The sequence below is a fragment of the Chanodichthys erythropterus genome, chromosome 8 (assembly GCF_024489055.1).
Source record: "Chanodichthys erythropterus isolate Z2021 chromosome 8, ASM2448905v1, whole genome shotgun sequence".
In the NCBI taxonomy this organism is placed as follows: Eukaryota; Metazoa; Chordata; class Actinopteri; order Cypriniformes; family Xenocyprididae; genus Chanodichthys; species Chanodichthys erythropterus.
Window position 1 is genome coordinate 14,722,719 of NC_090228.1, and position 17,480 is coordinate 14,740,198.

At 39.5% G+C, this 17,480-nt stretch overlaps 2 protein-coding genes across 11 annotated transcripts in view; one reads left to right on the forward strand and one right to left on the reverse strand.

Moving 5' to 3' along the window:
* The first annotated feature begins 4,132 nt into the window (after positions 1-4,132).
* Positions 4,133-5,065, forward strand: ascl1a (achaete-scute family bHLH transcription factor 1a). The gene is made up of 2 exons (XM_067391053.1): positions 4,133-4,841; positions 4,958-5,065. Exon 1 carries the CDS (start codon positions 4,238-4,240, stop codon positions 4,826-4,828), a length of 591 nt encoding a protein of 196 aa, XP_067247154.1. The 5' UTR covers positions 4,133-4,237; the 3' UTR covers positions 4,829-4,841; positions 4,958-5,065.
* Positions 5,066-8,765: 3,700 nt separating this feature from the next.
* Positions 8,766-17,480, reverse strand: part of LOC137024435 (serine-rich adhesin for platelets) — a 69,269-nt gene continuing 60,554 nt past the window's right edge. For 8 of the 10 annotated variants that reach the window (XM_067391933.1, XM_067391932.1, XM_067391931.1 and 5 more), the window contains 5 exons: positions 16,796-16,866; positions 16,560-16,670; positions 15,871-15,968; positions 13,585-13,654; positions 8,766-10,108 (listed from right to left, as the gene is read on the reverse strand). In XM_067391933.1, coding sequence (XP_067248034.1) covers positions 9,857-10,108; positions 13,585-13,654; positions 15,871-15,968; positions 16,560-16,670; positions 16,796-16,866 — 602 coding nt within the window. In that variant the 3' untranslated portion in view covers positions 8,766-9,856. Of the gene's footprint in view, positions 10,109-13,584; positions 13,655-15,870; positions 15,969-16,559; positions 16,671-16,795; positions 16,867-17,480 lie in introns of those variants that run through there. The other 2 variants (XR_010895708.1, XR_010895709.1) reach the window with 2 other exon arrangements.

A 17,480-nucleotide genomic window follows, 5' to 3' on the forward strand; every position in this document is an offset into this window, starting at 1 on the left:
GCCTCCATATAGGGAGCAATCACACTTCCTCTCTCAAGATCCATAAAGGTACTAAAAACATATTTAAATCGGTTCATGTGAGTACAGTGGTTCAATATTAATATTATAAAGCGACGAGAATTTTTTTTGGAGAGAATAGCATAGGAGCACAGATGAATCAGTGTGTCGAATCTGCTGTTCGGAGCTCCAAAGTCACGCGATTTCAGCCGTTGGCAGTTTGACACGCGATCTGAATCATGATTCGATACACTGATTAATTTATGCTCCGAATCTTCCTGAAGCAGTGTTTTGAAATCGGCCATCACTAAATAACTCGTTATTTTTATTTTTTGGCACTCCAAAAATATTTTCGTCGCTTTATAATATTAATATTGAACCACTGTACTCATTTGAACCGATTTAAATATGTTTTTAGTACCTTTATGGATCTTGAGAGAGGAAGTGTTCATTGCTCCCTATGGAGGACTCACGGAGCTATCGGATTTCAACCAAAATATCTTTGATTTGTGTTCTGAAGATTAACGAAGGTCTTACGGGTGTGGAACGGCATGAGGGTAAGTAATAAATGACAGAATTTTCATTTTTGGGTGAACTAACCCTTTAAACCGCCAGTAGATGGCGGCAAGTGACCGTCTTCATGAGTGAGCCACTGAGTCATTTATTCAAACGATTCACTAGTCTGAATCAAGAATGAAGCAGTTGTTTATGATTGGGCCATTGAATCTTCACTCAACCGATTCGTTCAAAACTCTGAATCAGCTGCGAGATGCACTGGTTCTGCTTTGTTTGGAACTATTTTCGCTGCTACAATAGAACAAAAAAACAGGCAATATTGAACCTAAAACATAAGTAGGCTAAGTGTCAGTTTCAATCGAGGTGATATTCAGGAATTCAGCACTTTCGGTTGTTATTGACATTAATCAAGCTAGTACTTATTTGGTCAGACAAGTCAAATTCTCTTTCGTATCAAAAAATCCACTTGTGTCGAGCCATGGTAAGCCTATGACGGCCCCGGCCCAATTTAACCCCGTCTACTTGTAAGGCCTCTACTACGTGTTTAAGTCTTTATAGGGGGTTAAAACACCCTGAAAAGCTTTATTAACATAAACAGCATATAATTTGAATTCAGTTCCAGACTCTGGAGACATTTTAGATAAATGAATCCATCTTTTCATTTGTCTTTAAGTTATTGTATTGACACCTTTGGCACACACACACGCCTTATACTGTCTTAAGCTTATACAAACCATCCACTAGATGGCAGTAGGTGTCTGTACAATTTACGAACCATTCTGATAACTATAGCCTACTGTTTAAAATATTATAATAGACTAAAGATAATTAGACCTACACTATAAGTAAAAACAAATCGTACCATAAACTCAGACCAATACAAAAACACTATTCATTTCGTCACTACAACCGAAATTGACATTAGATTAGTTTTGATCACTGGATATTGGAATATTGCAATAGAGTGTCTATTCACACAGTGACCCATCTTCTACCTGAACTACTTAGACATGATGAAGTCCTCAGAAAGTGCACAACAGCAGACAAAGACTCTTCTTAAATGAACATCTGGACACCACCCTTCAACATCTGCAGATGTTTTCAGCTAGGGTAAGTTTAGGATACACAGTATATTTCATTTGAAAAGAAATGTTATCACAATAACACAATAAGGCATGGTTGTAGTTAAGCACATATGCAAGCGAAATGAAAGAATGGATATGACCAACACATCTGGCCTTTGCCTTATTGGGTGTTTTCTCGAAAAATCATAACCGTGGTTTGTTTATTTCAAGGGGTTTACATGGAAATCATGCATTTAAAAAGAAAAATATGTCACTTTATGCACTTTTACATAAAATTTTTTAGTACAAATAAGATGAATACAGGTATGTATGGCACTTTCTGATCATTGCAGGTGTATTAAAGTAGCCTAGATACCAAATAATTCAGCCCCCAGAACTCTTAAAAATAAAAGTTCTTTGTGGTTCCATGAAGAACCTTTAACATCCATGTAACATACAAACAGTTCTTTATAGTGGGGAAAAAGGTTCTTTAGATCATTCAAATTTTCTTCACAATAAAAAATGGACCTATTAACAACTATTCGGAAACTTGTAGATCTTCTATACCGCGAACAGTGTGTTTTATATGTGTATGTATGTATGCACTGTCTATACAGTCGCTGCATGCCTGCAGTGGATCGCGCGCTGCAGACTTTCACGCTCGTGCACATGCATGATGAAGTATGCGCACGCAGTTAACAAGGAATCATCGGTGTTCGATTCTTTCACGAATCGTTTCATTTGCTTTAACATGCTCTCATCCACTAACATCAGAAATAGCAGTGCATAAACGCCACGCATCTGCTCCAAACAGCACCAATGAATCAAAAAACAACTTTATAATGTAGTTTTAACAGCTTACAAATTGAAATATAATCCTGCATATCAAAACCGGGCTTATATGAGAAAACAAAACGGCTTTGTATGGAGTTGTTTTGTTTTTATTATTTTACAGCAGCTCTCCGAGTTGTAAGACAGGCAGAGGTGTTTCAATAGCAGTTCAGACGCCCAGATGTCATATTAATTATTACACCCGGGAATGACTGGAACCTTCCCTGAGCCTAGAGTATCATGAAAAAAAGAGGGGCTTACAAAACGCTAATTGGACTCTGCAAATGCACTGACAGAGCATGGTGGATATGTTTCAGAGAGTCCCAGCCGGAGTGAATAGAACCCACGCTTCTTTTCTAAACGCCCTTGCTGCGCTAAAAAAGGAGAAGGGGAAAAAAGAGAGAGGGAGAGAAAAGAAAGTTGGAGGGGGCTGGGTGCTTGAATGCTGGCCTGATCTTGAATGCCTCAGCCAACTAAGAGAAATTACACAATTTATTGCCCCCCTCCCTTTCCACTCCACATGCATCGCGCGCGCACACACACAACACTGGCGCAGGCAAAGTCATTCAAACAAAGTTGGTTGAAAGTAATGTGCCATTATCATGCTCTATGAAAGAGGCGAAATTAATCGAGAGATATAATGTAAGTAAAGGGAGTGAATAAGGTGTCAGGCGCTTTTCTTAATGCGCGTCCACAAAATAACCCATCCGTTCCGCCTTTCCAGCTGTGATGATTTCTAATAATGACTGGTCAAATTCAGCTCTGATTCCCTATATGGAACAATATTATATGGCTGTAACGCTTTAACAATATAACGTGACAAGCGTGAATTCATAACTAAACTATACATTTGAGTCCAATGAAAGCAAAGTGCTTTGAATGAGTTTATTCGCCTCTGAATGGATGTGAACGCGTGGGTCTTATTCACAACAGTATATATACAAATTGTTTGCTATATTTGCTTAAGATCTGATTTATTTGATGATGATCGACATTTTAGAGCAGGATTCTGATTAAATATTAGGGTAAACTAGGGCAAGTTCTCACAAACACGAATCATACGCACAATTGTTAAAAAATGATTTCAAGTCCTCCAAACTGTTTTATTTTACTTTATTTTCGTAAATTTCAGGTCATGGCAAGTTTTCAAATGTTATGAATTGTTATTATTGGTGCCAGTATTTGATAGTCAAAACAATAGTTTGATATTTTCTGTTTCTAAACGTTTTCATTGTTTAATTTTTCTATTCTGATATTATTATAAAAAAATGAACAATTTCATGATATTTCGAATATATATTTAGCTGTATATACAGTCCATTGTCTCGGTAAACATGCTTGGTTCTTCTATTTTTCTTGCAGCTTTTTCCGTGTTTTAAAATTATTAATCGCAAGTTTAATGACTCGTTTCTCGAAAAATCGAAATGCGCCCTTGTTAAATTTTCCAAGGTCACGGGATGCCTTCATTGCAGCTCGAAGTTCGATGTGTGCGTGTGTTTGTTCTTCGAGAAACACTTGTCATAACCGAAAAACACCTCTAGTCATCCTTTACTAGAAGTTGTTTACTCAGTGGCAGGAGCGGCACGCGCCTGGCGTACGCAACGCAAGCGCATCTCAGGGGGCGTGGTCAGGGGAACGCGCGGCGGGCCGTCGGCGTATTGAAAAGGCCGCGCTGTTTCCATCTCCCAACTCAGAACAGGTCGAGAGTCCGGAGCACCCCTGCCCATTGAAGCCACACGTGAACGCCACGAGCAAGACGCACGGCCACTGGGCAGTCCAAAGAAAACTTTAGTGCTTTTCCTCGCTCTTTTTTTTTCCTCATCCGCGAAATGGACATCACTGCCAAGATGGAAATAAGCGTAAACCAGCAGCAGTTCATGCCACCTGCCTGCTTTTTTGCCTCTCAGAGCATCCAACTCAGTCCGACCGACAGCCAGTGCAGCAACAAGTCCGCATCGAAGCAGGCGAAGAGGCAGCGCTCATCCTCTCCGGAGCTGCTCCGGTGCAAAAGGAGGCTCAACTTCGCCGGCTTCGGGTACAGCTTGCCTCAGCAGCAGCCGCACGCGGTGGCCAGGCGGAACGAGAGAGAACGCAACCGGGTAAAGCTGGTGAACAACGGCTTTGCTACTCTCCGCGAACACGTTCCCAACGGAGCGGCGAACAAGAAGATGAGCAAAGTGGAGACGCTGCGCTCGGCTGTGGAGTACATCCGCGCGCTCCAGCAGCTTCTGGACGAGCATGACGCGGTGAGCGCGGCGTTCCAGTCGGGCGTCCTGTCACCCACCATCTCCCAGAACTACGCTAATGACATGAACTCTATGGCCGGTTCGCCAGTTTCCTCTTACTCCTCAGATGAGGGCTCCTACGACCCTCTGAGTCCAGAAGAACAAGAGCTCCTGGACTTCACCAACTGGTTTTGAACGTTCGTGAAAGGTTCGTATGAATCAAAACCACATTATTCCAGCTATAAGTGTTTTTTTTTATTTATTTTTTTTTTAACGAGTTTGTTGTTCATGCAAGATATTCACCATGACATGTTCTCTTTCTAGGAATCTCATAAAAATCGCAGCACTCGCTTGGGAGGAACTCGGATGTCCTCCAAGAACACAGAGCACTGCGTTTGCGCTGCAGTCCGGTTCGGATAGACTCGAATCCACACCCAGAGATGGCCCATGCAAACCGGCAAACCACGGGTCCAGAGTGTCAAAGAGCCAAAGGACTAAAAGGGAAGAGCGGGAGACCAGTCCTTCCAGCGCATTCGCCCAAGAAATATATTTTAAAATGACTTTCCACGACACTGTGGCATAAAAACAACAATAAGCAAACGTTGTTATTTACCTATGCTAATGTAATCAAAGAAAGTTTGCCCCCTCATAACTCTAATATGCTTCCAACTTGGCGAATTTTATTATATGAAGTTCTATTTGTATAAAATGATGTTGTTGTTGTTGTTTTTTTAAATATATTAAGCTATTTTTGTATGTAAGAGATTTATAGATGTTTTTGTACACATTCATTTTAATATGTATATATTTTTGATCTATAGCCTGCCGTAAATTGCTCATTACCTCTCGCTTATTCAGACTTATAGTCTCAAATGCATCGCAGCTGGCAATTCCCTTTACGGTTGTGGAGGTTTTAGAGGAGTTTAATACTCAAGAGTTTAAATTTCAACACCAACGTGTCTTATTTAATAGGAATAATAATTGCAATTGTAATATGACTCGAAGTGATCAAAGGTTATTATGCAGCTATTGTCCAAACGGAGGTGTTTTGTGTCTCCACACTGTTCCACTTTGCCTTTACAATGCTGGGGTTTGCAGCTTTCAGAATATGCCTTATCTCCATATTTTCTACAGTTTAGTCTCATAATAAAAGTTTCTAAAAGAAATGTGAGTCTCTTGAGTTTGCTTGTGTATTGCAACCTATTATCTTGTTGATTTACTGAAAGCAATTTTATAAGAACACAATCAAGTGTCAAGTATTTTCGTTGCACATTTGGTTTTTAATGGGCAACAAAAGTGATAAGCCTGCTAACCCTCGGCAGTCTGCCTGTTGTCAGGGAGGAGGAGACGTGACCAGCATACTGGACCGTTTCTGCGCTCATAATGAATGCCAATTTGGAGAAGACAGCACTTTTGGAAAATAAACATATTGTTTGCTCACCCAACTCACACTTTTGTGGGTGAGAATGGCAGAGAGAGAGCATACAGGAACAAGTAATCACACGAGAGTGTAAAAACGTATAATTATTTTTAATAATTATTAAAAAAATGTTTTACTTAAAACGAGGGAATACGATTATTTAAATACGGAGAAATAAAAAGACACGCAACAGGGCATTTTTATATAATAAAATATTTTGTTAAGAAAATATTGTTTACAAATATGATGGTTTTCTCTAAATTTTCCTCCAAGAATATAATTTTCTTTCTTTTACAATCTGGACAGTTACACAACAATAGGGCATTTTTAACTTTACGCCACGCAAAAAACAAAAACAAAAAACAAAACAAACTTTTAATTCAGAAACTACAAACGTGTTATTCATACCATTAAGTCATTTTGTACAGTCTATTGCGTTTTAGTTAATAAAAAGATCCGAAAATACGAGCGTGACGTCAATTACCCAAAATACAAACGTATTTACTAAAGCACACTTTTGTTAAGATTACGCATAAATAACTCCCAGTCGTGAAGTTTAAATAACAGTCGTGGAGTTTGACAGGTAAAGTGTGTGTGCGCGGGGCGGGCGCGTGCCTGCTGTAATGAATTGAAAGGCTCTGCGCGCGTGTGTGGCGCTCGAGTGGAGTCGGCTGAAGGCGCGTGTGCTTTTCTGACAACAGCTCGCGACACGCACTCAACAACTGCCCCTTTAAAAACACACGGCGTCTGGAAGCGAGTGCTGTATACAAGAGGCAGGTGTTGAAGAAGAAGAAAAAGAAAAAAAAACTTGTCCCAGACGAAAGTAACGCGAGCATTGTTTAGGGTAAGACTAAGTAGGCCTACCCCAGCTTATCAGTCAGTCAAAGTTTTACGCTTATCTTTGATTCAAAACGATATTTTTTACTCAACCAGACGGTTGTAGTAGCTTGTGAGCTTAAATGTGGGAACACACTCTCGTGGCAATTCGTAACTGTTTTACATTTTTGTCTAATTGGTGGCTAATTCATAAAACCGTATCTCGTTTAGGCTACGCTACTTTTAACGATTCACAATTCAAAATTTCACAATACAAATTGATACGAAACTGCCTCATCGTAAAATAGTATGTTGTCTCATGATATCCAACAACAATATTTAAATTTAGTTTTTAAAAAGATAAAGTCAGTTGTCCCAGAATTCCCTGCAACTGTGTGATTCACGGTGACCCACCTTCTATGACATGTTAACCCACCATCCAAATTGGAAGGGTCTGAACTGTCGACTAGCTTGGGAAATCAATTTTTGCGCTTATCCATCAGTCGCTTGACCAAGCATCGTCTTATTGTAACGTACTGGACCCATTTGTTACATTTCAACAGCTAGAGCTTCATATCTCTCTGTTCTGGTGTGAAATTAATTTGGGGAAGATAAGCAATGCTCCAAATCCTTAAAAAAAAAATCAATGAATCAGGATCTCTGAGCACATTTTCCACTTGATTTTCTGGTTTATTGTGTCTATCGGTGAAAGATTAGCCGAGAAAACATAATAAATTATGGCTTCCCTCCAATAAGTTTGTTCAAGGACCTTGTTATTATCAAGAGGCATTGCGGAAATCATTACTAATTGTTCGTTTGTAGTTTACTTGGTAGTTTGTTTAGTTTTTTTTTTGTCCACAACTAAACACATACAGAAAGCAATGTAAATTTCTTGCTTAAACTTTTCCATTCACCTGTTGTGAATGCGCTTTGTGTGTCTAACCTGAAAATACTATCCACCAATTCCCTTTACAAACTATTCATGCTCAATCTGAACTGTGTCCAAGGGAACGGTTGCGAGCAATGCAGTGTGTGTAGTTGTGCCCGTCCGCGTGTCCATCCCTTTGTGGCAGAATGTTGCCTCCTCATTATGCCATGCCTGAATAGAACAGGAGCGGCAGCATGTAACCCACACTGATTAGTGATCCGGGCCCCTCTGATGTTCTCCCTGTTGAAATTCATGGGGACTTCTTGTTATCACTCCTCTCCAACCTCCTTTCATTCTCTTTGAAAGTGCTGCCATCCTTGCCTCTCAACTTCTTCAACAGACTTTGTAAATCTAAAGACGCAGACTGTTAGACAGCACTCACTTCCTCATGAGTGCCCAGAGAGCTTTTCACAACTGTCCAATCTCTAACAGAGGGCTGCGGTCATTTCTTTAGGCTAAATGAGAACGGTCGTTCTCAGTTTTTCTCGCTACCTCGATCCTTTTCAGTTTTTCCCCCTCTCTCCTCTTTCTTATACAAATGATCACTTTTGTTATGTCTGAATGTGACGGTGCTCTCCATGCTTGTCAGAGCTCTTCTGTCCCCTTTTCCCTTGAGTCCTACAGTTATTATCAGTGATGATAGGATGTTTGGCGACCATGTTTGCACAAACTTTTCGCTCTCTGTGCACCGAATTGTGAATTGCATTTAATAAGGGCTCTAGCCTGCATGAAATATGAGCTGCTTGACTGTGGCCCTGAGGAGAGCAGAGCAAACAGTGTTTCAGTACCACAGACAGCACTCCTCTATGTTCAGCATTGACGACTCTTTCCACTGATGCAGTCTTTTACAGTAAATGAAATCCATGGCCTATTTTTCATGAAACTCAGTAAAGTTTTGTCATTTTGACTACACAGTCAGTGTTTACTGACATGGATGATGAAAGAATAATTAACAAAGCATTGTTGTAGTTCATTTTTATTGAGGTTGATACAGGTTAAATGGGACACTTAAACATAATAATTTTTATCAGTATTTGTTACCATATTTATTACTTATATTATATTGATAAAAATCAGCAATAAGTACATATGAAAAAAAAACGATATCTATGCATAAAATATAATTTATATAAACATAAATATTTTAATTCTATATTATTCTTATATACACTACTGCTGAGAAGTTTAGGGTCAGTAAGATTTCTTTTTTTAAAGTATAAAATGAAGTGACAAGCATTTGGAATAATTTTCCAAAATATTTTTATTTCAAATAAATGCTGTTCTTTTGAAATTTTTATTTATCAAAGAATCCTGGAAAAATGTTTCTACAAAAATATTAAGCAGCACACCTGTTTTGTCTGCATAAAATCAACAAAAAACGTTTTAGTAAGATTGGCATACCTTTTATCCAAAAAATCTGGATTATACTGATCCCATCAGAAGGGTGGATTTCAGGAACAAAAATGTAATAAAACTTTAAAACTGTTTTTCAGGTGAACACTACACAGAACTTTTCTGAGAGAACGCAATTATTTCTACCTCCATGTCCCTTTAGGGCCTCCGTATAGCACTCGTAATCCAGATTTGGTCATCTGAAAAAAGTGGTATCTGGATCAAGGTGATCCAATCCAATTTTTCTTTGAAAAACCAACACAAAAGTAAAATGGATTACCTGATCCTGGATAGTGAAACATGGGATTTCCAAATCAAGATCATTCTGATCCAGATGAAACTTTTTGAACAACTGGCCCAAAAGGATCATGTGACACTGAAGACTTCCGTGATGCTGCTGAAAATTTAGCTTTGATATCACAGGAATAAATTACATTTTAAAATATATTTAAATAGAAACACTTATTTTAAATTGTAATAATATTTCACAGTTTTACTGTATTTTTATCAAGTAAATGCAGCTGTGGTGAGCATAATCTTACCGACCCTAAACTTTTTCAGATATGTGTATTATTATGCATATATCTCCAATATATGTGTTTATTTTTTATGTTGTGTACTGGAATTAATATGAAAACCATTGGTGCAACAGTTCTTGTGGATACCATCACAGGTTGCTGGAGTCATCGAAGGGGTTGGCGATTACCGAGTTGTGGATGAGGATGAAGAGAGGCAGGTGAGCAAGGAAGTCGAGAAGGTCGAGGGAGCGCAGATTGCGAAGTTCCCGTCTTACCGACGCCTCGTGCTCCGGCCTGATGCCCCCTGCCTTGAGCTCCACTAGGAGTTGCTCTGCCTCAATGCAGCCCTCTGGTGCCACAGCGCCCCCTGTCTGGGCCTCCAGCAAGAACAGGAACAACTGCTGTAGAACAAGCATGCATTCTCAGGTTAGTACAACAGTATCAATGTATTTAAAGGGTTGGTTCACCCAAAAATGAAATTTCTGTCATTAAGTACTCACCCTCATGTCATTCCAAACTCGTAAGACCTTTGTTTATCTTCGGAACACAAATTAAGATATTTTTGATGAAATCCGAGAGGTATCTGAACCACACATAGGCAGCAACTTCATTGCAATTTTCAAGGCCCAGAAAGGTAGCAAAGACATCATATAAATAGCCCATGTGACTACAGTGATTCAACCTTAATGTATGTCAGAACGCCGATTCAGTATTGGCCGACGTTGTTCACGTGAGTAGCACGACGCATGCGTGTGATGCTGACGCAGGAGCCGGTCAATACTGAGTCGGCATTCTGACGTAGAGCCCGGAAGCACTGCACTGTCTCTACAACATAAACATTATAGGAGAATGATAGGGAAGAGAAGAAAATTGTTGAATTTGAGGGGGAAGTTGTTATTTTTGTTTTGTTTTTGTGCACAAAAAGTATTCTCATCGCTTAACATCAAGGTGGAATCACTGTAGTCATGCTGACTATTTTAATGATGTCTTTGCTACCTTTCTGGGCCTTGAAAAGTGAAATGAGGTTGCTGCCTATATGTGGTTCAGAAACCCACGGATTTCATCAAAAATATCTTAATTTGTGTTCCAAAGATGAACGAAAGGTCTTACGGGTTTGGAACAACTCAAGGGTGAGTACTTAATGACAGAAATTTCATTTTTGGATGAACTAACACTTTAATATCAGATCTTATAACACTTTATTAGACATGCAGGTGCACATGATTTCAATATGATTATCCTGGATATATTTTGATTAATTAGTTTTTTTAGTGCTTTACTGTTGCAGATGTACTTAACTTACATTCATGGGCAAAAAAAAAGGGGACCAAGCCCAAAAATGTCTAAACTCTAGGCAAATGCACTACTTTAAAAGCCATTGCTGTCTCAGAAAAATATCAAAGACAAAGTTTTTGGCAGAATATGGGAAGTTGTGTGTCGAAACACGAGTTGCATGGTGATGCTCCAGAGCGGTGTCTTTGAAAATCTGGTAAGAAATATAATAGTGAAATTCATCTCTACCACAATGAAAGCCTTTGTAGCTGCGGGTATGGGTGAGCTACTTTACTGTAAAAAGTTATTTAATGCTTTGGAGTACAGGAGAAGATTGCAGAATGGCTTGCTTCCCACAAATGAAAGTTTGTTATCTAAAGAGAAATGACCATATGTTATTTTTCAACAAGACAGTGCTTCTAGCCAAATTGCAAATACAACCAAGAAGTGGATTGAGAACAAGTCCACCAGGCTCATGTTTTGGCCTGCTCAGAGAACCCTATAGTGAATATTTGGTCTCGCATTAAACAAACTGGGAGACATTTTTCAACAACTCATGAACTATTTGAAGCCATTGACATTGAGAGCAACACTGACTCTTTTTCCTGTAAAAAGCTGTCTGCAAGCTTACCCACATGGCTTAAACATTTAAAAAAAAGAAAAGAAAGGGGAAGGCTATTCCATGCTTTATTTACAGTATTCATGCAATTCTTGCTAATTTTCTGACCAATGATTTGTGATTAAAATCGTTAAGACCATTTAAAGATCACTAAATATTTGGCCACTTTTGGCTTGGCCCATTTTTTCTTTTTAGAGTGTAGTACTGCTTAAATTAAATAAAATAACAATAAAAAAAAAAATATATATATATATATATATATATCTTTTTTAATTAAAGTGTTAGTTCACCCAAAAATTTAAATTCTGTCATTTATTACTTACATGCCATTCCACACCCGTAAGACCTTCGTTAATTTTCGGAACACAAATTAAGATATTTTAGTTGAAATCCGATGGCTCAGTGAGGCCTCCATAGAGAGCAATGACATTTCCTCTCTCAAGATCCATTAATGCACTAAAAGAATATTTAAATCAGTTCATATGAGTACAGTGGTTTAATATTCATATTATAAAGCGACGAGAATATTTTTGGTGCACCAACAAAAACAAAATTACGACTTATTTAGTGATGGCCGATTTCAAAACACTGCTTCATGAAGCATCAGAGCACAATGAATCAGTGTATCGAATCATGATTCAGATCGCGTGTCAAACAGCCAACAGCTGAAATCATGTGACTTTGGCGCTCCGAACAGCAGATTAGACACACTGATTTATGAAGCAGTGTTTTGAAATCGGCCATCCCTAAATAAGTCGCTATTTTGTTTTGTTTTTTGCGCACCAAAAATATTCTCGTCGCTTTAAAATATTAATATTGAACCACTGTACTCACATGAACCGATTTAAATATGTTTTTAGTACCTTTATGGATCTTGAGAGAGGAAATGTCATTGCTCCCTATTCAGGCCTCACGGAGCCATCGGATTTCAACTAAAATATCTTAATTTGTGTTCCGAAGATTAAAGAATGTCTTACGGGTGTGGAACGATATGAGGGTGAGTAATAAATGACAGAATTTTCATTTTTGGGTGAACTAACCCTTTAAGTCTGATTATGGGCTTTAACTTGTGGTACATGGCAGCATGAGTCAACAATCCATTGTGAGTGAATACATTCATTTGGCCCCAATCATCACCTATTGCACCCTTCTGGATAGTCAGGGCACTGATGTCGGTATAACCTGTGTGTTTGTGTGTGCGCGTGAAAGCGTACGCTGGGTTCACACGTGTGCCAGAGGGGGCTCAAGTTACAGCGGCCTTTTCCTACTCTTCTGTGAGCGCACCTGTTTGCACAGTTAAATGCATCCGAGGTAATGACTAAAAGTGTGTGTATGTGTGTGTGTCCTGTAATCCCCTGGCAAAGTGCCCACTCCTCTCTCCTCTCCCTCGATAACAATTCAAGCCCAGCTCACTCTGTAATTAGCCTCCCCTCTCCACCTAACCCCTAGACCAGGCAGGGGCTCAGTTTCCCCAGCCTTTGCCATCAACTTTTATGTCTCCATGCTTTTCAGCAGCCGGCCCTCTCTGTTCAATGGGTCTGGTCGGGTCTTGCTACTGAATGGCCACCTTATACCTCTGCTTTATCCGAGATGAGCAATATGTCTTTGCCTGATTACAGAGCACGCTGCACTGGATGTACACTGCCGGCCACTTTAATGAGATTACAGCCTGTAATCCATGAATACAAGGGAGGGGGAAAGGCTGAAGGAAAAATGAGAGAAAACCCCATTTCTCTTTTCTACTCTGGCTCTCAATGGACAAGCTAGGTGTTTGACGGAAACAGCTAGTTTTACTAAGCCCGCGTTTGCGTTGGCCTTTAAAGTGTTTTATGGTCTCCATTTCACTGTAATTAGTTCCTACTGAGAGAGGGAGAGGGAGAAAGAGGGACAGAATTGCCAAATGAACAGGAACAGTTTGCTAGGTAGCAAGTATGACAGATGTTATTTTTTTATGATAAATATCATTATTGTTGATAGAAAACAAACCTTGGCTTTATAAAGCTTCATCTCCAGAGATCTGAAATCCATCTTGCTGATGAGGGATCGCATGAAATCACTGTGAATCAAAAGAAAAGTCTCTGAGATTTCTGATATTTGATCAAATAATATATATATATATGAAGACTTCAGATGCAAAAGCCTCTAAGTGCCATCTGAAATAGTTTTATAAAATGATCATTTTTATCAAGCTTGTATGTTTATGTTCAGTTATTTCACTTTAATGGCAATTAATAGGTAGGTGTGTAATCAAAATGAAAAATTATTAGAATAAAAAATAAAATAGAAATTCATCAGAGGACGATGGGGTTATGCAAGGATATGGTAAATGTTGGCGGATTTTGGCGGGTACTTTTCCAGTGAAATCATGTGGCACATTGTTTTGGGTGGGGGTGGGAGGGGGCAATGATGCTAAAGTGTTCTGAGCCCATTGTGGTTGCTCATTATGGTCTGTCCCCTAAAACAATGATCTCGGACACAAGGCCAACCCGCCAATATAACGGATAAATAAAACCCTGCCCCAGTGTGAGGAGGGTGTTTAGGGGACACGCTCTGGAGCACTGTGACCAATACACATTTGCACAAATATACACTTGCACGCGCACACACTGGGATAATTGCTCAGAGGCAGCAGCTATTCAGTCGGGACAGAACTCTACTGTCCAGCGTGTGGCACAGCGATGGTCATCCCTGTGCTAACGAGCCCCTCCATTCAGAGAGCATGCTGGGAGGAGAATAGCTGCTGGTACACCACCCTCAGACAAACCGCTATTGGCCCGTTCATCCGGGTTTGCGGTGAGGCAGGGGGTTTGATGGGAATGAGGGGAGACAGGCCAGCTAATGATCATTAATTGCACTTGGTTTGCAGAAAAAGACCCAAACTGCAGCGTGGATAATAGCTGGGGCAAAAGAGAGCACACCAGAGACAGATAGGAGGATAATAGCAGCTCTAACCTATTTCTATTGTTGCACCCCATCATCGCGGGCCTCGTGCTTATGTAATTGCCAAAGTTTTGGCGGTTCTGGTGGGGGGTTTGCAAGATATGGCTGGATTTTGGAGGGGGGCAGAGACGGGTGACCCACTTAAAGTTTGGGTGGAGTTGTTTTGACAAGCAGGTTTTGGCGGTAAGTGTGTTTATTTTTTGGACTGGGTCAGAGAGTGCAAAAGAGAGAGAGGCGGGATGCTAAAGGAGGTCGTTTCAGGTTTCCCTCCGTTTTTTTTCATTTTGTATTGGTGCAGTGAGTCACGCAGTGACTCGCAGAGTTGAATCAGTCCAATTAAGCCATAGATTTACTGTTCTCGTCACTGGAACTAAACCTGTGGACACTCAGGCCACACGCAGCCCACCCAGGATGCTTCTACCTTCCAACCCACAAAAACACACACAGGTGGATGAAAACACTGTGTTTTGAGGGAATGCTGCTGATATCAGCCTCTGTATGGAAATGCAGTGGTTAATCACGTGACCAGCTCCGGGAGAAAGTGCCAAAGCACAGACAGATGGCGAGAGCAAAAGGTGACAGGAGAGATTTTGGATAGGCACGCAAGAAAACAAGCCATCAGAGTGGAATTTGTCGTTCTATGAGGGTTATGCCCACTGTAATGAGTGAACATTGGTGTATATCAGCTAATGAATGGGGTCAAATCCATATCAGGGTTCAGAAGAGGTTGATGGAAAAGGTTAAAGCACATAAATGTCCCTATTGTGTCCATTTCAAAGAAACACCCTTGTTCCTTTTCATTTGTTGCATTTGTCCACTAGTGTAGGGAAAAGGCATCGCTCACATGCTCAAAGAGCAATGCCGTAAATCAGCGAAGAGGCGTGACCCCAAATCCCCTTGCACACATAACCCAGGAAACCCAGAATGGGCCCCTGCGTTGAGTGGAAGCTGTTAAAGATCCTAAAAAAAAGTGAGTGGGAATGAAAGAGCCTGTGTGTGGGAATCTCTGGCATATGGGCTGTAATGTAGCATCACAGCCAAATGCCCCCAAACCCTCATCACAGTAATGGACTTCAACACGACACACGACCGCCCAGGCTGTCATGGGTCACCCTCGAATCGCACCATGTGCTGGTGTGCAGGGATATTGTGTCGTATTATTGTAAAATTGAATGGTACATAGGTGCTACAAATGGATACACACAATTTTCGGTCCTCCATGTGCTCTTACACACACAAACACTCATGAACTCCCCATCCTTATTTATGGAAGGTCAGTGACTCCTCTTCCAATGCTATTGTGTGTGTTGAAAGCTTGGCCTGTTGACTCACTCTAATGTGGCTATTTTCTGGGCCAGACTGGCCACTACAGCAAACAGGCGCAGGTCCGTAAGGCCTTCTGTCACTCTGAAATCAACCAGCTCCAGAATCTGAGAATAGATAATATAATTACATATAAATACATATTTAAATTTAGGCATTATTTTTTCAATGCAAAAACAACACAACTTTCTATCTTAATTGTTCTATTTTATTATTTTATCATATATAAAACACAATTATAATACATTTAATAATCAATCAATCAATAAATAAATTATATTTTTAATCATTACATTTTTTAGACAAAATTATGAAATCAAACGTGACCTATAAATAGATAAAATGGCAGTAGTAATTCATTAAATCAAAATGATCAAATGATGCAGAAAAGTCTCAAAACCAGGCTTATATTCAGATGTATGGTGTAGACAAGTTTGATTGGTTTAGATAAGGGCCCTGCAAGATGAGGAATTCCACTGTGCAAATTACGTTCGGCACAGATTTTCATGGCGTGTTTGCGCTGTTACTTGATTTGCATGATTCCTTTGGTGAATCGGGTGCTAAAACAACACAGACAGTACATGCAAATAAACTGCGCTATCAGCAGTCACAAATCATTTTAGTGAATTGCCTCCAGACATTAAGATATAAAAAAGAGGCAGGCAGATTGTATATTTTTCTGTGAAGGCAGCGTTCACCCTGTACACATATATTTCCTCTTCTTCAGTCAGAAGTTCTGGGGGAATAATCTCTTTCAGGGCCAGCAGCACTTGCAGACAGCTCAGATAACCATCTCCATCACTGTCAGCCTGCAGGCAGAGTATGCAGTGAAAGAGTTAATGACAGTTAAGTGATTACTGTCATTACCAATATATGAAAATGAGCAAAACAGGTCTTTTTGATGAGGAAATTGTGGGATTTTTTTTTTACTCACAGCCTCAAATGCCCTTTTGTACACTGACAGCTTCTCCTTACTGAGGATGCAGTACTTTGCCAGAAAATCGACTGCAAAACAAGCACACATAGGTATTAAAATGTGGGTTACCAGGCTGTATAACAATAATGAACACAATAGTTAACATGAACTATGATACATTTACTGCATTTATACATCTTGATCAATTAATTGTTTTATTTATTATGTATTATTTGCTACATTTTTTTTACAGAGATTGTGATTTAAATATGTCAGAAACACTATTACATAGATACACACTAGTTTGGGGTTGGTGAGATTTTTTTTTAATGTTTTTGAAAGAAGTCTCTTGTACTCACTAAAGCTGCATTTATTTGACCAAAAACACAGTGAAATATGATATTTTGTACTCATACATTTTAATTGTTATTAAATTGAAATATTTGAGTAAACTAATTCATGCATTCAACTTAAAATGATCACTTAATCTCAACATTAACATTTTTATTATGGAAACTTAGCTAGCTATAACAAGCTAATTCAGAAAAATGATAACTTGTTAATTTGCTAGCATGTTAGCAATAGCATGGCACTTGCTGAATGAGTGCAGCAATATAAAACATTTAACATTCCTGCTCTCAAACCAAGCCACATACACCACTGGTCACCATGAAGGTAACTCTCCAAAAACCCACATTAACAG

Coding starts and splice junctions, on each gene's coding strand:
- ascl1a (XM_067391053.1), top strand. CDS start 4,238: ATGGACATCACTGCCAAGATGGAAATAAGCGTAAACCAGCAGCAGTTC.